The 18760-nt window shown below is 33.7% G+C and overlaps 1 protein-coding gene across 1 annotated transcript; it reads left to right on the top strand.

Annotated features, from left to right (window-relative positions):
- Positions 1-304: 304 nt before the first annotated feature.
- On the top strand, positions 305-14970 carry LOC106068503 (uncharacterized). Its single transcript, XM_056009317.1, has 8 exons — positions 305-489; positions 1877-2218; positions 5240-5358; positions 7966-8140; positions 8281-8436; positions 9987-10105; positions 12126-12315; positions 12462-14970. Exons 1-8 carry the CDS (start codon positions 423-425, stop codon positions 12659-12661), a joined length of 1368 nt encoding a protein of 455 aa, XP_055865292.1. The 5' UTR covers positions 305-422; the 3' UTR covers positions 12662-14970.
- The last annotated feature ends 3790 nt before the right edge of the window (positions 14971-18760 follow it).

The following is an 18760-nucleotide window of genomic DNA, read 5'->3' as shown; positions in this document are numbered from 1 at the left end:
TAATTATTTATTCCCTTAAGGTTAATAAAATCTAAACGTTTTAAAATGTGTAGGATAGAAAATGTTTCATTTTTATGTGTTCGTGATCCTAATTAGACCACAAGTAGCTGAAGTTATAATTAGGGGAGAAAAAACTGAAGTGGAAAGGTCAAGAAAGATACATCACTACAACCCAATGACTTTGTATCGACACTTGTAAAATGACTTCAGTCTCACAAACACACACACACACTCAAGCTCATTCACTTAACTTATATTTCATCACTTAAGTTATTGCTTCCTTTTATGCGTGACTAATCTTAGGATTGCAAAAAAAACAAAACAGAGCGCGTTTCTCATAAAAACTTGTGAAGATTTGAAGACATGGAAAGACAAAGACAATGATGTAGAATCATATCAATATCAAGCTGTTAAGAAGTGTTATGGAAATGCAAGCTGGCTGCATACTTATGTTAGTCTTTGTGTTGGCTTCACTTCGTGAGAGTCAAGGTAAGTTGTTAACACAGCACCAGCCTATACACAAACATGTCACTTTGAAGCTGGAGTGCTGATAGAGGCACAGTTTTAATCTGATCTAATCACAGAGTTCAGCTAATAAAGTGGGAAAAAAAACTCCGTAATGCATAATGAGATTTCTGTAATGACCTAAGTAAATTAATTGTATCGTTAGTTCTTTTTTTTTTTTAGTTTATAGTCGCCGTTGTCGTCATTGTATTCTCTAATGTTCTCTAATATTTGTTGGTAACATCGAATGAATGTATAATATCTTCTGTGTGAGTTTCATTTACAACTTAACAAAAAACTTATTCCTTATCTTTCGTGCATGTTTCAGTTTTCGCACTCAAATTTTCTTTCATGTATTCTAAACTAAAATGTGGTCTGTAAATACTGCCTATTATTAGGGATATATAGGTGGTGTTCATTTTTCAAAATTATAATTGTAAGAATGCTTTATTGATACATATGAAAATGTGTTTCTCGTATAAAGAGAACACAACAGAAATGTATACATAAATAGAACAGACACAACATAAAGAGTTCATTAAACGATTACACGCAGGTATCTTGGTCCTTTTCATGTTTCCTGATCAACGGCTGGCTGAAATAATCTGATCGAGTAAGGTACGAACGAGATTTTGTACCACTCTGTCTTGATTGACAGAAGTCGCCCACTTCGCGACGACTTGACGCATTTATGATGGAGCGGGTGGCTGTTGTCTTCCAAGATTTTTCCAATTGTTATCGACATTTCTGTTCATAAAGTTCATTCAAATATGGTAATGTTGTGCGTGTGATTTTTGATGCCCTCTTTTTATAATGTTTTCTTGGCGGCGCAACAGTTTAGATGAAGCGTTGCCTTGACAACAAGTTATTTCGTATGCTAGCAGATTTTGCATAGTCGCGTCGTTAAAATTGTCTAAGATCTTCTTGTTTAGTTTAAAGCTATTGAGTTTGTATAGGAAGAATAGTCGCTGGGCTGTTTTCTTTGCCAGAGTTCCAAGGTGGTCTTTCCATGAGAGCTTGTTATCTATGATGACGCCTAGATATTTATATGACTTCACGTGTAGTATCGATGTAGTCTTTATATGGAGCTCGTGTATCATCTGTTTTTTCTTTCTGAAATCTATTATAAGTTCTTTAGTTTTTGTGCCATTCTGTTCTAGAAAGTTGTCAGAGCATCAGTTTGTAAACTTTTTTATCGTGCTTCGATACTGAATTTCGTCTCCTGAAATATGACCGACTATTGCAGTATCATCAGCGACTTTAATGAGTTTAACTGAATCATAGGTGCTTCTTATACCATTAGTGTAAAGAGTGTACAGTACGGGAGAAAGTACTTACACACTGAATCATTTTAAACATTATTTTATTACAGGTAAATCTACTAGCAGCGGGAAAACTATCATCCTGCAAGAAAATGTCTCTAAATTTATGGACATTGACATAGCATCTAGTAACATTGATACTGAAAATACCCTATCTATACGTTGTAATAACATCACACTGTACATATGTAGAAAAGACAATGTGTGTATCAAGAAAACTAAATCAAATATCTTCAATATAACAAAAACCAAGGATAGAAATCTAAGAGTATATTTTGAAAATGTAGTTAGAGACAGACCTATTGACATAAATGGAACGTGGCAAGTTTGTAAGGCTGGTGAAAATGGAAATTCTTGTGATGATACATTAACCAGAAAGGTTTTTATTTACGGTACGTCTATTGGCTTCCTATTTTGTATCGCTAAACATTCATATTATTATTTTTGTATAGCGCATAAATATGCAAATGCTACTGTGTTGTCTAAACTACATTCCTCTAGACCAGGGTTCTCAACCTGTGGGTCGCGACCCCTTTGGGGGTCTATTGACGATTAGCCAGGGGTCGCCTAAGACCATCGGAAATATGGATTGTTATTGTCTATTCTTCTATTGCTGTGTGGGTGGTGCTCACGGCAGAGTGGGGGATTAAAATAAGGGGTAGCCGAGCAAAAAAGGTTGAGAACCGCTGCTCTAGACACATATGTCGCATCAAGCTGTCCTCTCTGGCATCTAGAAAAGTCTGCCTTCGGTACACAAGGAAGAAGCACATGATCGGTTTCTTTTGAACGTTTGTGTTAGACATTTATAATGCAATCAAACAGGAAAGGGCTGGATTCCAGTGAATTATAACACATTAAGGACTTCATGCCTTTTGTCGTGTGGCTGAAGGGTTATGTGAAACAGATTTAATATCAACACAACTTAGTAGAACTGGTCTCTGAAGCGATTGAAATCATTAACCATTGCTAGAACACGAATTTTAATACAATGTTTTTCATTGTTAACGACAACAAGCAAAAAAAAAAAAAGACAAAACCAGTTTACTTTTTAAAACCAAAGTTTATCTAAGGGAAAGAATCTCTAATTACTTCAATTTATTTGAAAATGTCATTGTTTACCGCCGTTTCTGTCATTTTAAACAAATTAATTAATAATAATTAAAAAATAATGATTTTTGGATTGACTCGTGTATTGCAGTGGTCTTCAACCTTTTGTTGCCTACCGCCCCCTTTTCGTATTTTTTCTTTTAACAAATTCGCCAGCGAATCCACTCTAAAGAAAAATAAAAGAAAAAAGAAGCGTGAGAAGGCAATTTTGAACAAAATGTCATTTATTTATTAATTTGTAAGCTGTCACTAACACTTATTCCGTACGGGAGACGAACGCATGCAAAGGCGATCTTCTTTGGCAAGCTTAGAGGAGGACGGCGTTACAGAGGTGCCCTTACTGGCATAGAGGAAAGTATCTGGCAGCAGATGGCCTCTGAGAGAGACATTTGGAGAGCTCTCACAAAAGCTGCTGGACAAACTTTTGAGACTCAAAGAAAAGCAGCATACGACTTTCTTTGAAATCCTAAGAATAGTCCCCTTTTAAATGAGTGTTTTTATGTTTAATTGTAAATTTAGTTTTGTGTTTAATATAAACATTATTATTGCTGAATTCACTACAAAATGAAATTAAGCTAATGGGAACATTGTGCTTACTGTAGTTTGACAAAATTAAAAATTTCAAGCTTTAAATTAGCCAAAGCAAGGCGAAGGTCTCCTCTAGTGGCTACATCCAGTCTATTTCTTTGCTTATTCATTAAGTTTGTTTACGCACTAAATTTCGCTTGCATATTGATGGATATAATTCCTATTTCGACCACAGTTTTGAAATTATACTGAAACATTAAAGTGCAGCCATATCTATGTTGTGCCTCCTATGTTAACTCTTTCTCTCCTTATTAACGATATCGTCGTTGATTTGACCTTATTAAATTAAAATAATTTCTGATTTTATAAACTCTAATTCATGTTAGAGAAAAAGAACATGTATTCTCCTATTATTCTATTCGAAATTGACTTTTTCTGATTACAAAAAAAAAATGTTATTGAAGTTTGATGATAATAGGGTGTAATGTACAAATGTGAACAATGAACAGTTCTGTCAGAACGTGGACTAATAATTACTAAAGACATAATTTTGTAAATCTATTTTTTCCTGCAAACTCAATTTAAACATCATTAACAGATGTTTAATAATTGTCATTTATATTTATTTATTTTTATTATTTACATCTTAGAAGCGAAGCAAATTCTTCATAGGGCATTGTTATGTTAATCGCATAGATATCGGTGTGCTTAGGCAGTAATTCATTGTCAACAAGTTATATGAGATTGAAAAACTCGTTAACATAGATTTTAATATCTCGATAAAAGAAAAAAATTGATATAATCAATGAAAGTCAATTTCTTTCCAGGCAGTCGGAGGTTGGTTTCATTCATTTGCATTAAATGCCTAGCATGTAAAAGCCTGCTTTAAGTCATCGCCAACCGTTGAATCTTCCTGTTTCTTTAAAAAAATAATTAAAAATTGTATTTAAGAGCTTAATAAAACGAGCAATAACAAACCCTGTTCAAATACAGCAAACTTTAGTTTACAACAACATTTTGCTCATTATGTGTTCAAAAAAAACGTTGAAAGATGAGCTTACTGTCGGCAAGTCTTTGTATTTTATTTACAATTTTTATAATTAGATTCAAATAGAAATTGGCTAAACTTTTAACAAGTTGTTACCTTTTTATCATAACTCACAATGTGAAGAGTGGATAGATCTGTTCTCTATTTAATATTACTTATGAAGCCATTGTAGCGTCCAACCACACTAGATACACTCCGATTACAGCAAAAAAGTAAGAATTTAAAAAACAAAATGGGATTCCCGAACTCAATTTCTAACGTTGTTTCTGTTCTTAAATTAGAAGCAACCTATTGTGCCCAGCGCCCCCCTACCGCCCTTTGGCTCCCAGTGCCCCCAAAAAACCCGAAAAAGCACCCTAGGTGGCGATATAACCCCCGTAGAAGAAAACTTGTGTATTGTAATCAACTAGGAATAATTTAGCACAATGTTAACTTGATGCAATGGGAGGAGAAAAGTGTCAAAACGTAATAAGGGCATTAAATCCATATATATATAAGATAAGATATAAGATATATATCCACATCTCCTATTAAGTAGAAGTTATGTCTCTTATTTCGATATCAAACAAAATAATTAATCATCAATTATTAAATAATTGCCAGATACAAAACATTATATGACTTCTGTTCTTTTGTTTTTTTTAATTTGAAATTCTAGCTTTAAGTTACAAAAACTGATGCACAATACATTTATATTCTATCTAATTAACACTGCACCATCCATATACAGCTCAGCTGGACTATTTCAACTGTACATATGACTTTGCCGATGTGGATCACAGCCTTCAGATTTCATGCACTGTCGTAAACATTTTCCCACAAGCTATCTGTTCATTTGATACAATGGAAGTATGCATTTTATACATTTTAAACATTTAAAAATAACAATATGTCAACAATAATTGAATAATTTTAGAAATGAAGGTTTATGATAATATATGTCTCAACACTTTTTTTCACAAATCTCAAAGCCATGATGCAAACATTTATGGCAATGCAAACCATGATGTTAATATGTATAGTTAAGGTATATGTGTACCTAAATGATATGCATCTGTCGCAGTCAATGGTGTATAGAGTTCAATTGTATATCAAAAAACATTTACACACATTAAGAGCACCGCTTTCCTCTATGGCAGCGGTTCTCAACCTTTTATGCTCGGCGACCCTTTTTTACAATCCCGCACTCTGCCGCGACCACCCCCCCCCCCCCAAGTACACACATACAGCAATAGAAGAATAGACAACAACAATCTATATTTAGCCTGGCAAATTGTCAATCGACCCCCAAGGGGGTCACGACCCACAGGTTGAGAATCCCTGCTCTATGGAGTTATTCAAAGCGCGCCGCTTTACTTCTAGTTTTTATGACGTCATTTTTCTGTTAGAATTTTGTGTAGCATTTTTTAGCGGCCTCCGAAAGGGGAAAAGACGCTATTACTTTTGTGTTGAATGACAGTCCGTACGTCAGTCCCGTTTAGATCTCGTAAACTAGAAAAGATAATGAAAATCCGACATCATAATATTTTAGAACATTCAAAGTTCTGATGCAAAGGCTACTTTTTTTTCTTATCTGAAAGTGATAAGTCTAATTTTTAATATCAATCATACAGGCTTTTTTAGATAAAAATACACCACTTTTATAACTACTCTCTATTAATAGTAACAAACACAGTTTTTTTAGTAGCGGAGGCTCATACTTACCCTATTTTTAACACATTTATGTAAATGTTTTTAGATTTTTTGTCAAAAAAAATATAATTTTTTACTTTTGTATTGCTAAGTTAGGTACGTTTTGTTATAGAAACTACTACATTTACACACACACACACAGACCATTTTTTTAATGAGACAAAAATCTATTTAGTATGCATATAAGTTGGAAATAATTTAAAACAACAATTAATAAGTAGTTGTTTATATTATCACCTGAACTGCAGTGCTGGCTCAATGGTACAGTACACACAATTAAATACAATTTATGGAATTGTTTGTTTTTTCTTAAGGGTTTGAATAAGAGATTGACCCTTTACAAAACAATTAGATCACTTATATATTCCTTAGAAGACATCAGTAAGGCCAGGTTCACATTCACTTCTACCTATCCTTTAATATTCTGGACCGCTGGGGCACCACACAGGATTTGTCAACATTCTTTCTCCATTCTTCTCTGTCATCTGTCTTTGATAGAATTTCATTCTGATGTTCTTTCTGAAAATATTGAAACCTGCTTTTTTTTTTCTGCATGGGTGGAACACTTCGGGGCCGATTTGAAGTTAGTGTTTTCACACAAACTGTCTTAGTAACCTTGTGTCCTTGTCGCTTTGTCCAATCTTAGTTTGCGTTGTATTTCTCTATCTTGAGAGACAAGCAGTACATTTTGTGGTCCTGAATAATCTTTAGTTATGTACTTTTGGACCGCCATAGCCATATTGCCTTGGATCTATTGTGGGTAGTACATTTTGACCCCAGTTTAGGGGTTTCTGTGTTTGAGTTACCCTTTTCAATGTTGAGTTTACTTTGAGACGAAAGTGGTGTTACCAATCACTGTGGTGTCGTCATCGTTTAGAGTACTAATGTACAGAGTTCCATTACAGTCCTACTATCAAAGTTAATGTTTATTAACAGTTTCTTCAGTCACTGTTACAGTGACGAATCTGTGGTACAGGTATAAGCGTTTTGAACAATTATTATCTTTTTTTTTCTATTTTAAGGCTTTGTTTTAATTATATTTTTACTAGCCACGTTTTATTAACATTGAAATAAAAATCAGATCAATTATCAATTAAGAGATGAATAAAGTGCAACTTTTTGTGTGTCGAGCTTGAGTACAAAATACAATATCAAGTAAAATATCAATTTTTAGACCAGTTAAAGACAGCTTTCTTATTAAAGACATTTTTAGTGTCGTTTGTGTATAGAGTAATGAGATGTGTTCCCATATCACTAAGATCTAAATAGTCTAACGAAAGAAAATATAGCCTTTAAAAACCCCACTATTTCAAAACATCCTATTTTATAAAATCAAGTTAAATGAATGAAATTCTTGTTGTTTTATTAATGGGGCACTATTCAAGATAAGATTTTAAGCAATTAAAAGCATATGCAGAAAAAAAAAATAAAAATAAAAGTTAAATATTAAAAACTCTGACGATGCGGCTTAGGGCCAGATCAATTAAACGCTGGTAGCGTCTTTCTGAGAAAAATAGTTAAGGCTTTATTCAACGATCTATTTATTATTAATATAAATTGTAATACCAATTTCCTAACGGATAATAAGATTCTTATTATTATTATGTCAGAAACGAACGAGTATTCATTCTCTTGCTAAGGTCGAGTTTTGTTAAAGAGAAACAAAATTCATCGTAGTCCCTTTAACAGTTTCCGCTGAAGTATTTATATTATTATTATTATTATTATCATTATCATTATTATTAGGTCTATTTATGTTTTAAGGTTTTATCCGAAGTAGAGTACAAACATGATAAAATTCAAGGAATCACTAAGTGTTCCGTAACACTAGACATCAACAAAGATCCCTTCCAGGTGAGAACAACAATTTATCCAAATATCACTGGAGACATCACAGACATGGCTTATGGCATTAGTGTCACTTTATCTGTTAAGAACGGTACGTCAATTGCACAAAAATAGGCTAAGGCTAAAATAAACTGTATTACCCACAGTTTCTCTTTGCATGATATAAGCATTTATCTTAATTATTTATCAAATCTCGTAAACATGCATATAACATCTGCTTTGTATTTAAAGTAAAAAAGATTATCCCAGGGAAGAGAAAGTGTTTTCTAGAAGGAAATAGCACATCAATACACTCTTGCAGCTGTACGACAAGTCTACTAGCGAGTGTTGCATTGAATTCAAGTGTTATTACAGACGAAATAGGATTTTATACGTGTCCTTATTTAGGTAATTCTAATTTAACTTCATGTGTAACTGATGTAAAAACATGATTACAAAAAGAATTTGTGTGAATAACATACTCAGATGCGGAACTGAGGTCACCTGTTCGGTAAGCTTCACGGATTATAAGATATAAAGTACACTTACTATCCTCTGTCCTTTCATACAAAATAGAAGTGTTAGTGTCATTGTAGTATCCTTTGGTCTTCTAACGTTGTTAGTATTGGTATTACAGTATTAATATTGTAAATTCTTTCCAATTTTATAATCATCATTAATGAATCTCAGAATTTTCTATGTGATAATAACTAGTCATTTTCCTTTTCTCAAATTTATAAACAACAACTGTCAAATTGTGGAAAAATCTTTACAAATATTTCGAAAACTGTGTCAACCATCCAAGTTGTTTTTTGTTGTTTTTTTAAACCAATGAAGAATTTGCAAGCTGAGAAGAGGAGTTGTTAAAAAGATTTTGCAGTGCTAAAAAGTGCACAAAAATTAAAACATTAGCTTTTTATTTTTTATTTTTTTCCATTGAGGTATTGCTTAATATTTATAGTGTTACTTTTCTATAGCGCTTAAACATACAGAGTGTTGCCTAAATACATCCGTCACGTAAAGCTGTAACATCTGGCATGTAGAAACGTCTTCCCACAAAGAAATTAACAGAGGATCTGTGTTTCTTTTAAACTTTTGTGTTAGACATTTATAGGGCTTGGATTAATACAATAGAGCACGGATTTCAATACATTGTATTACGTTGTCAACGACAGCAAGCGAAAGAAGAAGAAAAAGACTACTCATTTGTTGATTTTTCGATTGATTCGTGAATTTAATTCGACTATGAATAATTTTGTACAATTTCAACTTGATGCGAGAATATAAATTGGGAAAACAAAAGTGTCAAAACTAAATAAGGGCATTAAATCCATATATACATCCGTATCTCTTAGAAAGTAGAAGTTATTTCCTTCATTTCGATATCAAACAAAATACGCTTAATTAATAATCAATAATTAAATAACTAATTGGTTAATTGTTTTGACCGACTCATGTCTTGTCATGTACAATAAATAATTGTGCAAAGTTTCAATTTGATCCGAGAAAGTGGAATGGGAGACAGACAGAGTGAGTTGACACAATCTTTGTAATAAACATTTGATTCACATCTCATCTTAAGGTTACTTAAAAAACAAAGAACATTATTACGTCATCACGCATTTATTCAGTATACCTTGCAAAATTAAAATCTAGAATCTCTAGCTGGATGTTTACACAGTTCAACAAGTCAAGCAGTCCAGTCAAACAGCTGGTCAATACTTGACTGCATGACATCTTGTCAACACACACATTCATACTTACAAACATAGATACAAAACAAACCCAACAGTCGGTCCCCTAAATCTTCACCTTTATCAAAAGCGCATAACTCACCACGATTCTTTCAAAATATTAAATGACTGCATTGAAATCGTAGCTTAAAGTTCTTAAAAAAGTTGTACAATAAGTATACATATATATACTATTTAGTTCAATCTTTTTTACCTTCTATACAGCTCAGCTTGACTATTTCAACTGTACATATGAATTTGCCGATGTGGATAACAGCCTTCAGATTTCATGCACTGTCGTAAACATTTTCCCAAAAGCTATCTGTTCATTTGATACAATGAAAGTATGAATTTTATACATTTGTAAATAATCGTACTAATAATAATAAGTCGTCGATAATAGAAAGATGTTACAAATGAAGGTATATGATAAATACAAGTGTAAATTTTATTTCACAAATCTCAGAGTCATGATAAGCAAACATTTATGATATGTATTTGTCGCAGTTAGTGATGTATAGAGTTCAAATGTATATTAAACAAAGTACACACATTGAGAGCATAGCTTTCTTCTATGGAGTTATTCAAAGCGCGCCGCTTTCTTCTAGTTTTAATGACGTCATTTTTCTATTGGAATTTTTTTATCAATTTATCCTTGTCGCTTTGTCAAATCTTAGTTTGGGTTGTGTTTCTCTATCCTGAGAGACAAGTCAATACTGACTAATATTTGGTTTTGTACAACCTTTGCCACATTGCTTTTGATCTATTCTGGGAAGAGCTTTGTGACCCCAGTTTAGGGGTTTCTGTGTTTGAGTTATCTATTTCAATGTTTGGTAACAACACAAGGTTTACTTTGACGAGAGTGGTGTTAGCAACCGCTTCGGTGTCGTCATCATTTAGAATACTAATTACAGAATTTCGTGACAGTCCTACTATCAAAGTTGATGTTTATTGACAGTTTCAACAGTATATGTTACAGTGACGAATCTGCGGTAGGGCTACAAGCTGTGAAACATTCCATGTTGTCGAAGTCACTGTCTATGCTTTATCATTGTTATTAGGAATATTATACAAAGTGACTATTGTATTTATTACATTAATATTATTTAAGTACTGCGTATCCACGGGTAATACTGCATTCCTCATTAAACTCAGAAGTTGACGACAAGCCTTATTATGAATGTAATTATGATTTATTATCTTCATATTTAATTTTAAATACTTTTAATTCGCATTTTTCATGCCCATATCATTGAGTTCATATACTTGAATTAGATTCCTGTTTTTGGTTTAAATCATCATGCGCCTAGTCTATTACTCTAAGTATAACAGTGTGCGCATGAAATAACTGTTAGGCTGAACCTAGGGATTAATATAATAATTGAACAAAAAAAAACAAACACAATTACTTTCAAATATGCATATATCTTGTATGTAAAATTATACTTAACTACCTAGAAATTTAATTATTTAATAATATAAAGCTGACAGTATTAAATATGTGTTTCATGTCAATGTTAACATGTTAAACAGAAATTGTTTTGCCATATTAATAACAAAAGGTCTTCCTCACATATATATATATATAATTAAAGATAGAAACTCAAACTCTATGGGAAACAAAGTAACAATGATAGCAGTGCTGAAAAAAACAACCAATCTTGATCTTAGTAATTTAGCGTTTTGAAAAACTGGTTCAATTTTAAACACAAGCTATGAAAAATTATTATCTTTTTTTTTTCTTTTAAGGCTTTGTTTTTATTATATTTTTACTAGCCCCGTTTTATTAACATTTTATAAAAATTCAGATCAATTCTGAATTAAGAGTTGATTATAGTGCGACACTTTTTATTATGTGTTGAGCTTGAGTAAAAATGGAATATCAAGTAAAATATGAATTTGTAGACCAGTTAAAGACGGCTTTCTTTTTAAAGACCTTATGAGTGTCTTTTGTATATAGAGGAACGAGATGTCTAACCATATCACTAGCATCTAGATAGTCTAACGAAAGAAAATAAAGCCTTTAAAAAAAAAACACTCTTTCAATACATCCTACTTAGTAATAGCACGCTGAAAGAATGAAATTCTAGACGTTTATAAATAGAACACTATTTAAGATAAGGTTTTAAGTAATTAAAAACATTATGCAGAAAAAAAAAGTTACATTATAGAACATTGACATTAGGGCAAGCAAAATTCAACGCTGTACGCGTCTTTGCGAAAGAAAGAATTATATTTTTATTACGCCGATCTATTATTTATAATCTGCAATAATATTTGATATGGTAAAATACACAAATTGTGAGACGAATTTCCTTATGGATAAAAAAAGATTATCATTATTATTATTATTTATGTTTCAAGGTTTTATCCAATATAGAGTACATATATGATAAAGTTCAAGGAACCGTAAGCTATTTTAACACTAAGTGTTCCGTAACACTAGACATCAACAAAGATCCCTTCCAGGTGAAAATAACAATTTACCCAAATATCACTGGAGACATCACAGACATGGCTTATGGCATTAGTGTCACTTTATCTGTTAAGAACGGTACGTCAATTGCACAAAAATAGGCTAAGGCTAAACAAAACTTTTTTACAACAGTTTATCTTTGCATTTTTGCATTATATAAGCTTTTATCTTACTTATTTATCAAATATATTAATATGCATATAACATCTGCTTTGTATTTAAAGTAAAAAAGATCATCCCAGGGAAGAGGAAGTGTTTTCTAGAAGGAAATAGCACATCAATACACTCTTGCAACTGTGCGGAAAGTCTACTAGCAGAAGCCGCATTGAATTCAAGTGTTATTACAGACGAAAGAGGATTTGTTGTTTGTCCCTATTTAGGTAACTCTACTTTAACTAAATGTGTAACTGATGTAGAAACATGATTACAAAGAGAATTTGTGTTTATAACAAACTCAGACGCGGAAATAAGGTTCGGTAAGCATCAAGAATATCAGAAGATATAAAGAACACTCAGTATCCTCCCTCCTTCCAGTGTTAGTATGATTGTTGTTTTCCATTGGCTTTCTAACGTTGTTAGTACTTCTATTACAGTATTAATAATGTATAGTCTTTCCACTTTTATGCTCATCATTGCATTATATTAGTCTTGTGTAATCTCATTATTTTATTCTAAAGCAATGTAAACACAAAGAACATATTGAACTCGTTTGAAATAAAACGTTTTATTATAATCAGATGATACTAAATATGCATAAATATGCATCTGCCTATCACCACTGGCGAATTCAAAACTTTGAAGTGGGAAGGGGTGATCACCCCTACCGACACCTCGCCCTACCCCCCAAACACATAGTGATTCGCCAATGCCTGGCACACACAAAATTTAAAATCACTATAGACATCTTACACAATTCCCACACATTGGCAACTCAAGCGGGCCAGCTCATCAGATGGATTTCATTGACAGATGCTGCCTGAGTAACACTTTACCTTTGATTATGTAATACTTACATCCAGACATATTTAGAATTGTTTGATGATATAGTAAGAATTGATCGAGGTCAGTCATCCAGTGATAAGATTGGAACCAATATGCTTAGTGCATAAGAAACACTCCTACATGTATTTAGCAAAATAAAATAGACGACAATTAGGCTGTTTCAGTTATATCAAAATTTACAACTTGAGAACCCTTTATTAAGGCCCTGATGCATTTCTTGTTGTTTTTTAATTAACCAAACTACCTGAACACAACAGCTCAAGAAAATGTGACAATATCAAATGGTATATTATAACGAGGCGCATCTTTTCTTTTATTGAATTAACGTAGCCACAAACACTACCAGAGAAGGTAAGTCTAGGTTTAATTACTATTCGTATTGTCTAAATATCTTTCGTTAATTTATATAGAAAATGAAATTTTTTAGAAATAAAAAGTATAAGATGAGAATGTTAAATTTGCGGCTCGAAAAATATTTCTTTGAAGAGAACTCAAAATAAAATAAGAGATATTTTTTTTAAGTTTAAAGATTAACTCGTTATCAATATAATACACGACACTAGTTTAGCCCAGCAACTAGGAAGGTAGGTTGAATACACAACTTCTAGAGATCACAATACTCACTTGTACGTTTTGGATCAATTATTTGAATTTTGTATTTCACAAGTTTATTTGTCGTACTTAATCGTAATTATCGTAGTCTGTTGATCAAATGTGTCACTTATCTTTTTTATATTAAAAGACTTAATTCAGACCACAGCAGCACTAGCTAAGCCTATATAGATTATTTCACATTATTTTTCTTTATTTCAGATACTATTGACAATACAGATGTCTACACATTGTAGTTAAATGTCGTGTGGTAATTGGACATTTCCCATTGTCCTCTCCTCGCCACTGTTATATGATTTTGATATTATAACACAGAAGGGACTCGGGTCGCTATAGGCAATTAAACAGATCACAGGCAGAGGGAGATTTAGTTTACTTCATAATTGACACATTATTCAATCCAGAACTTCATACGCGTAGCTAAGTGAAATACTGATTTGTGCTTAGCCTTTGTGGCTGAACATAGTGTCCAACTGATGGTGTTTATGAGGCTGTGACTTGGGTTGTAGTTCCAGAGCAGTGACACGACACATTGGTCGAAAATTGTTTTATCGCCTCTGGGACTTTCACTAGGAGTGGAACATACAGTACGTTTCATTCACTCTGTGTAAGTAGTTACAATTACTAGTATAAAGACTGCTATTATAGCCTGTCTGCCAAAACCTTTCCTCATCTAATACATTGGCTAAAAATAGCTTAGAAATAAATATTTTCTTGGAAAAATCAATGTTCCTTGCAATGTTCAAGTTCAATGCAATGTTGGTCAGTCTTTCAATATGGCATGATTTCTAAATTATTTATTTTTTCAGCTTCAAGATATATATCGTAATCTATTTAAATTTAACGTGCCTCAAGCTAAAAATGTTGTATTGTTACAGTAGTTAAGCAGTGTGTGTGTGTGTGTTTGTGTGTGTAATTGTGTGTTTCTTTTGTGACTGTGGGAAGAGGTTAACGGTTGGTTGTGAATAATGCAAGACATGTGCCATTGGTCTTAGTTAGGACTGAAGACTCCAGAACGTGTGACTCAAAGATTGTGTTATTGTAGAGTGATTTTGTTAAAAAAATGTTATTACTAAAGTCTAGTACATTTATTGTATCTCATACCAACTTGATTTTGTCTATACCACAATAAAAGTTCTAATTTAGTTTTGTTCACAAACAAGTTGTTCAAGATATTTGAAGTTTTATTAAGTAAAGATATATTACGCGTTCAGTGGTTTAGTTGTCTACCAGCAGTTTGGTGCTACAAGCCAACGATCGTCTATAACAAGCAGGACCCAATCTTTCAATACTAATGAAAGAAATTAAGAATATGCTTTTATTTAAATATCTAATCTACATTTTTATATTTTAACAAAACACATGGTATACAGTTATCTAAGCATTATTGAGTCTTAGCCAAGCTTGTCAATCTCTTGTGTGAACTTGCATCGTTATTTGAATTCGTTTGGGTTTGTTACTGTTGTATCTTGATTAAATATGTTACTTATCTTTATATATGACAAGACTATTAATTCAGTCCACAGCAGCACTTGCTAAACTCAAAATGGAAAGACTAAGGCATAGCCCCCCTCTACACCAAAATCAGACTGATGTGTTCCCTGGTCATGGCCACATTCTTGTATACTTGCAAGTCTTGGATGCTGACTACAGAGCTAGAGAGGAGGATCCCAGCAATGGAATTGAGATTCTACAAAAGTATCCTAGGAATCACATTCAAAGACCGCATAGCAAACTATGAGATTAGAGACAGCGTTACTGCAGTGATTGGACCCCATGTTGACCTGCTAACTAACTGTCAAAAAAAACTAAAACTCTATGAACAAATTATAAGGTCTTCGGGACTCGCAAAGACCTTCATTCAGGGAACAGTACCAGGAAAAAGAAGAGGCAGACAGAGAAAGCGATGGGAAGACAACATAAAAGGCTGAAAAAGGTTATATGCAATGCGAAAGTCAGAGATAAATGGAGAAAGATGGTCGACAAACCTTCCGTGTTGCTCAAAGGCTCCAACAGACTAAAGATAGGTAAATGTAAAGTTGAAATGTTTTAATCAGTGGAACTCATTTGTATGGGAAAGAAACAAGAACAATAAAGAATGTTAGTCTCGAGAAATAAATAAAAAACCAAAAAAAAACATTACAACACTAGCAAAGAAAGACTTAAAGAAAACAGACATCATTTTGATGGTGACGTGGCCTTGTGAAGTAACCCCCAGCCCACACCAGATGATAAATTATGTTTACAAGCGTACTTCCATTCACATGATTTCACCTAGTGAAGATAATAATGGCTTACACATTGGGAAACACTTATAACCATGATTTACTCGACCGTAATAAATCTTATTTGAATAATCTCTATAGGAAACGTTGTAACTAATAAACCTATTCTAGCTGGCTAACAAACTATGGTAGCATTTTATGTAAACTTTTGCAGGTACATAAAGCATATACATTGTTATGACTCTGCACAGCGCTAGACATTTTGCACAATGTATCTCAATGTAGACATTGGTAAACACTAGATTGTTAGGATCTAAATAAGCAAGTGCTATTAAGTATTATTTGTTACACTGTTTGACTATTTATTATTAAACTAGTAGTATTATACTACCAGGTTGATTTTTTTTCAATTATCACACCAGTAACGTTGATCACTCCATAACAGACACGTGAATGGCTACCTGCTTGTGCGGCATACGCGTCGGACTGTTGTTAGGACAGAATCATACCCTGCCCGTTGCCGTTCCCCGTAATCCTGCTGGAGATTCGGACTCTGAAATTACATTACAAACATGTAAGAGAGAATCCTTGGGTGAGACAGCGTTACGACGCCAGAATGGTAACGAAAAAAGTGGGCCCAAACAAAAGCAACATAGGAAATACTAAAATATTGAATCAAGAAGCCAAACAAAAGTCAGTGATTGTATGTAAAATATGTTAATGTGTTTATCAGTGTAAATATTTTAACATTAAAAAGCGTTAAATCTCAAAATTTTCAAAGATTTTCTGTGAGAAATGGAGATGTCCCTTTTTAGAATGAAGTGCGCTGTTTGAGCACATGAAAGCTTCTTTAACTATTAGTTTGTTATGAGACACAACACTGAAATGTTTAAGACTTACAATAAAAGTGCCTAAACTTATTGGTTTTCTAAGTGTCATCACATCATATCTACATACAATCAACACCCAAGGGAAGAAAATGATTTTGCACGTGCAGGATGACATAAGCGCCTTTGCAAACCAAACTGCAACTCTTTATTTAGCAGCTACGTAATGACCTCAATTAAAAACATTTAGAATTGAGTGTCCCGTCTTGGTGTCTAATGTATGCAGCAGGATTTAAATTCGGATAAGCAAATTAAGAATCGCAATCACCCATGAAGAGTTTGCAAGAGAAAGACAAATGTTTATAAATCCTAACATTCCTTAAATTTTAAGAGAAAAACAATCTATCAATAAGGTGCATAAAGGAAATATTGTCATCTTAAAAACGTATTTTTAATCTTTTGCTTGTAATTGAGTAAGAGTTGAGTCAAAGACTCTTGGAACTCTAGGCCCATGAAAGCTCCTCTCCATCGGACTGTCTGAACAACTTTTCTGTCTTGGAAGGATCGAAGCAAAGTTAATTTATTGTATTCCTATTACCGATGGCTCGTATTCCAAGACGCTCTGTTAAAAGGCGAGGACAAAGGCTGAGCACATCGAGGAAACTCCCCCATGTTTTTTCTCTGTACCACACAAGCGGCACGGTTGTCGTCAAAAGTAGAGCCCCTGAGGAACGGTGTGTGGACAGTGGTATGCTTGCTGGGGCTTTCTTCTATCCCTCCTAGTGCTATGGACTCGGTTGTTAGACACCCAAAAGGGTTTAATGTTTAGCTACGCTAGAGGCGTAATCTTTTCCTTTTACAATCATTTTCACCTGGGCGCCACATTGAGACTGAAAAGCATTGCCCTGGACTAGCTAGTCTTGTCGGTATGCAAGACATGGCCACAGACGATAAGCTTAGATTTTCCTTGAAGTGATGTATTAGAACATCTCATAAAGATAACATCCCTTATGTCAGGTTCTTTTCTTTGCTCCTTAGGGGTTACTTACGCACAGTTAATTATTACTAATAAACTCCACATATAACTCCAACTATCCAGGAAAATAATCATAACTTTAATATCCAAAACGATACATAATGATAGCAACACTCTCGGAAAATATTATTATTATTATTAATATTAACCGTACAAACACCAATCCAGGAATCAAGTGTCCAACCATCCTGGACTGAGTTAAGGACCCCCACTGACTAAGACACTCTCTCTCACATTCAAGGATAAATGAACCATTCAGTTCACATCACGTGCAAAACTCTTCACATTCATAATCTGGGAGTACATAAACAAAGGGATATAACTACCATACCAAAATATCAACAAAGTGAAATAATTACTCTCGGCTTACATGCACTGGCGGATCCAGGGGGGGGCGGTAGGGGCGATCGCCCCCCCCCCACTCGGCTGACCCCCCCCCGAAGGGGGGGGGGCGGACGAACTTTAGTATAGGATTCACACAATTTGTATACGAATTTATTACTTATGTTAAAAATATATAATAATTATTTATATTTCAACCTATTTTTAGATTAATACGCCCCCCCCTCTAGTATGTTGGCCCTTTTGGTGGGGTCGGGAGGGGGCGATGGTATCAATCCCGCCCCCCTACGCTTTCGAGTGGGGGGGCGGTCCAATTTATTGGTAGAAATCACAGCCTGCTAACAAATCAATTAAATATCTATATCCTTGTAACTTGTTATTGATATTTTAACCGATCTTTATATTATGTCGTTCCCTGTTTGCCGATTGGTGGGGGGGGGGGACGAATACCTCTTCTGCCCTTCCCACCTAAACCCTTT

The sequence above is a fragment of the Biomphalaria glabrata genome, chromosome 14 (genome assembly GCF_947242115.1).
Source record: "Biomphalaria glabrata chromosome 14, xgBioGlab47.1, whole genome shotgun sequence".
NCBI lineage: Eukaryota > Metazoa > Mollusca > Gastropoda > Planorbidae > Biomphalaria > Biomphalaria glabrata.
This window is presented reverse-complemented; position numbering and strand designations above follow the sequence as displayed.

Coding starts and splice junctions, on each gene's coding strand:
- LOC106068503 (XM_056009317.1), top strand. CDS start 423: ATGGAAATGCAAGCTGGCTGCATACTTATGTTAGTCTTTGTGTTGGCT. Junction 5,359..7,965: donor GTTCATTTGATACAATGGAA/GTATGCATTTTA, acceptor TTATGTTTTAAG/GTTTTATCCGAAGTAGAGTA. Junction 10,106..12,125: donor GTTCATTTGATACAATGAAA/GTATGAATTTTA, acceptor TTATGTTTCAAG/GTTTTATCCAATATAGAGTA.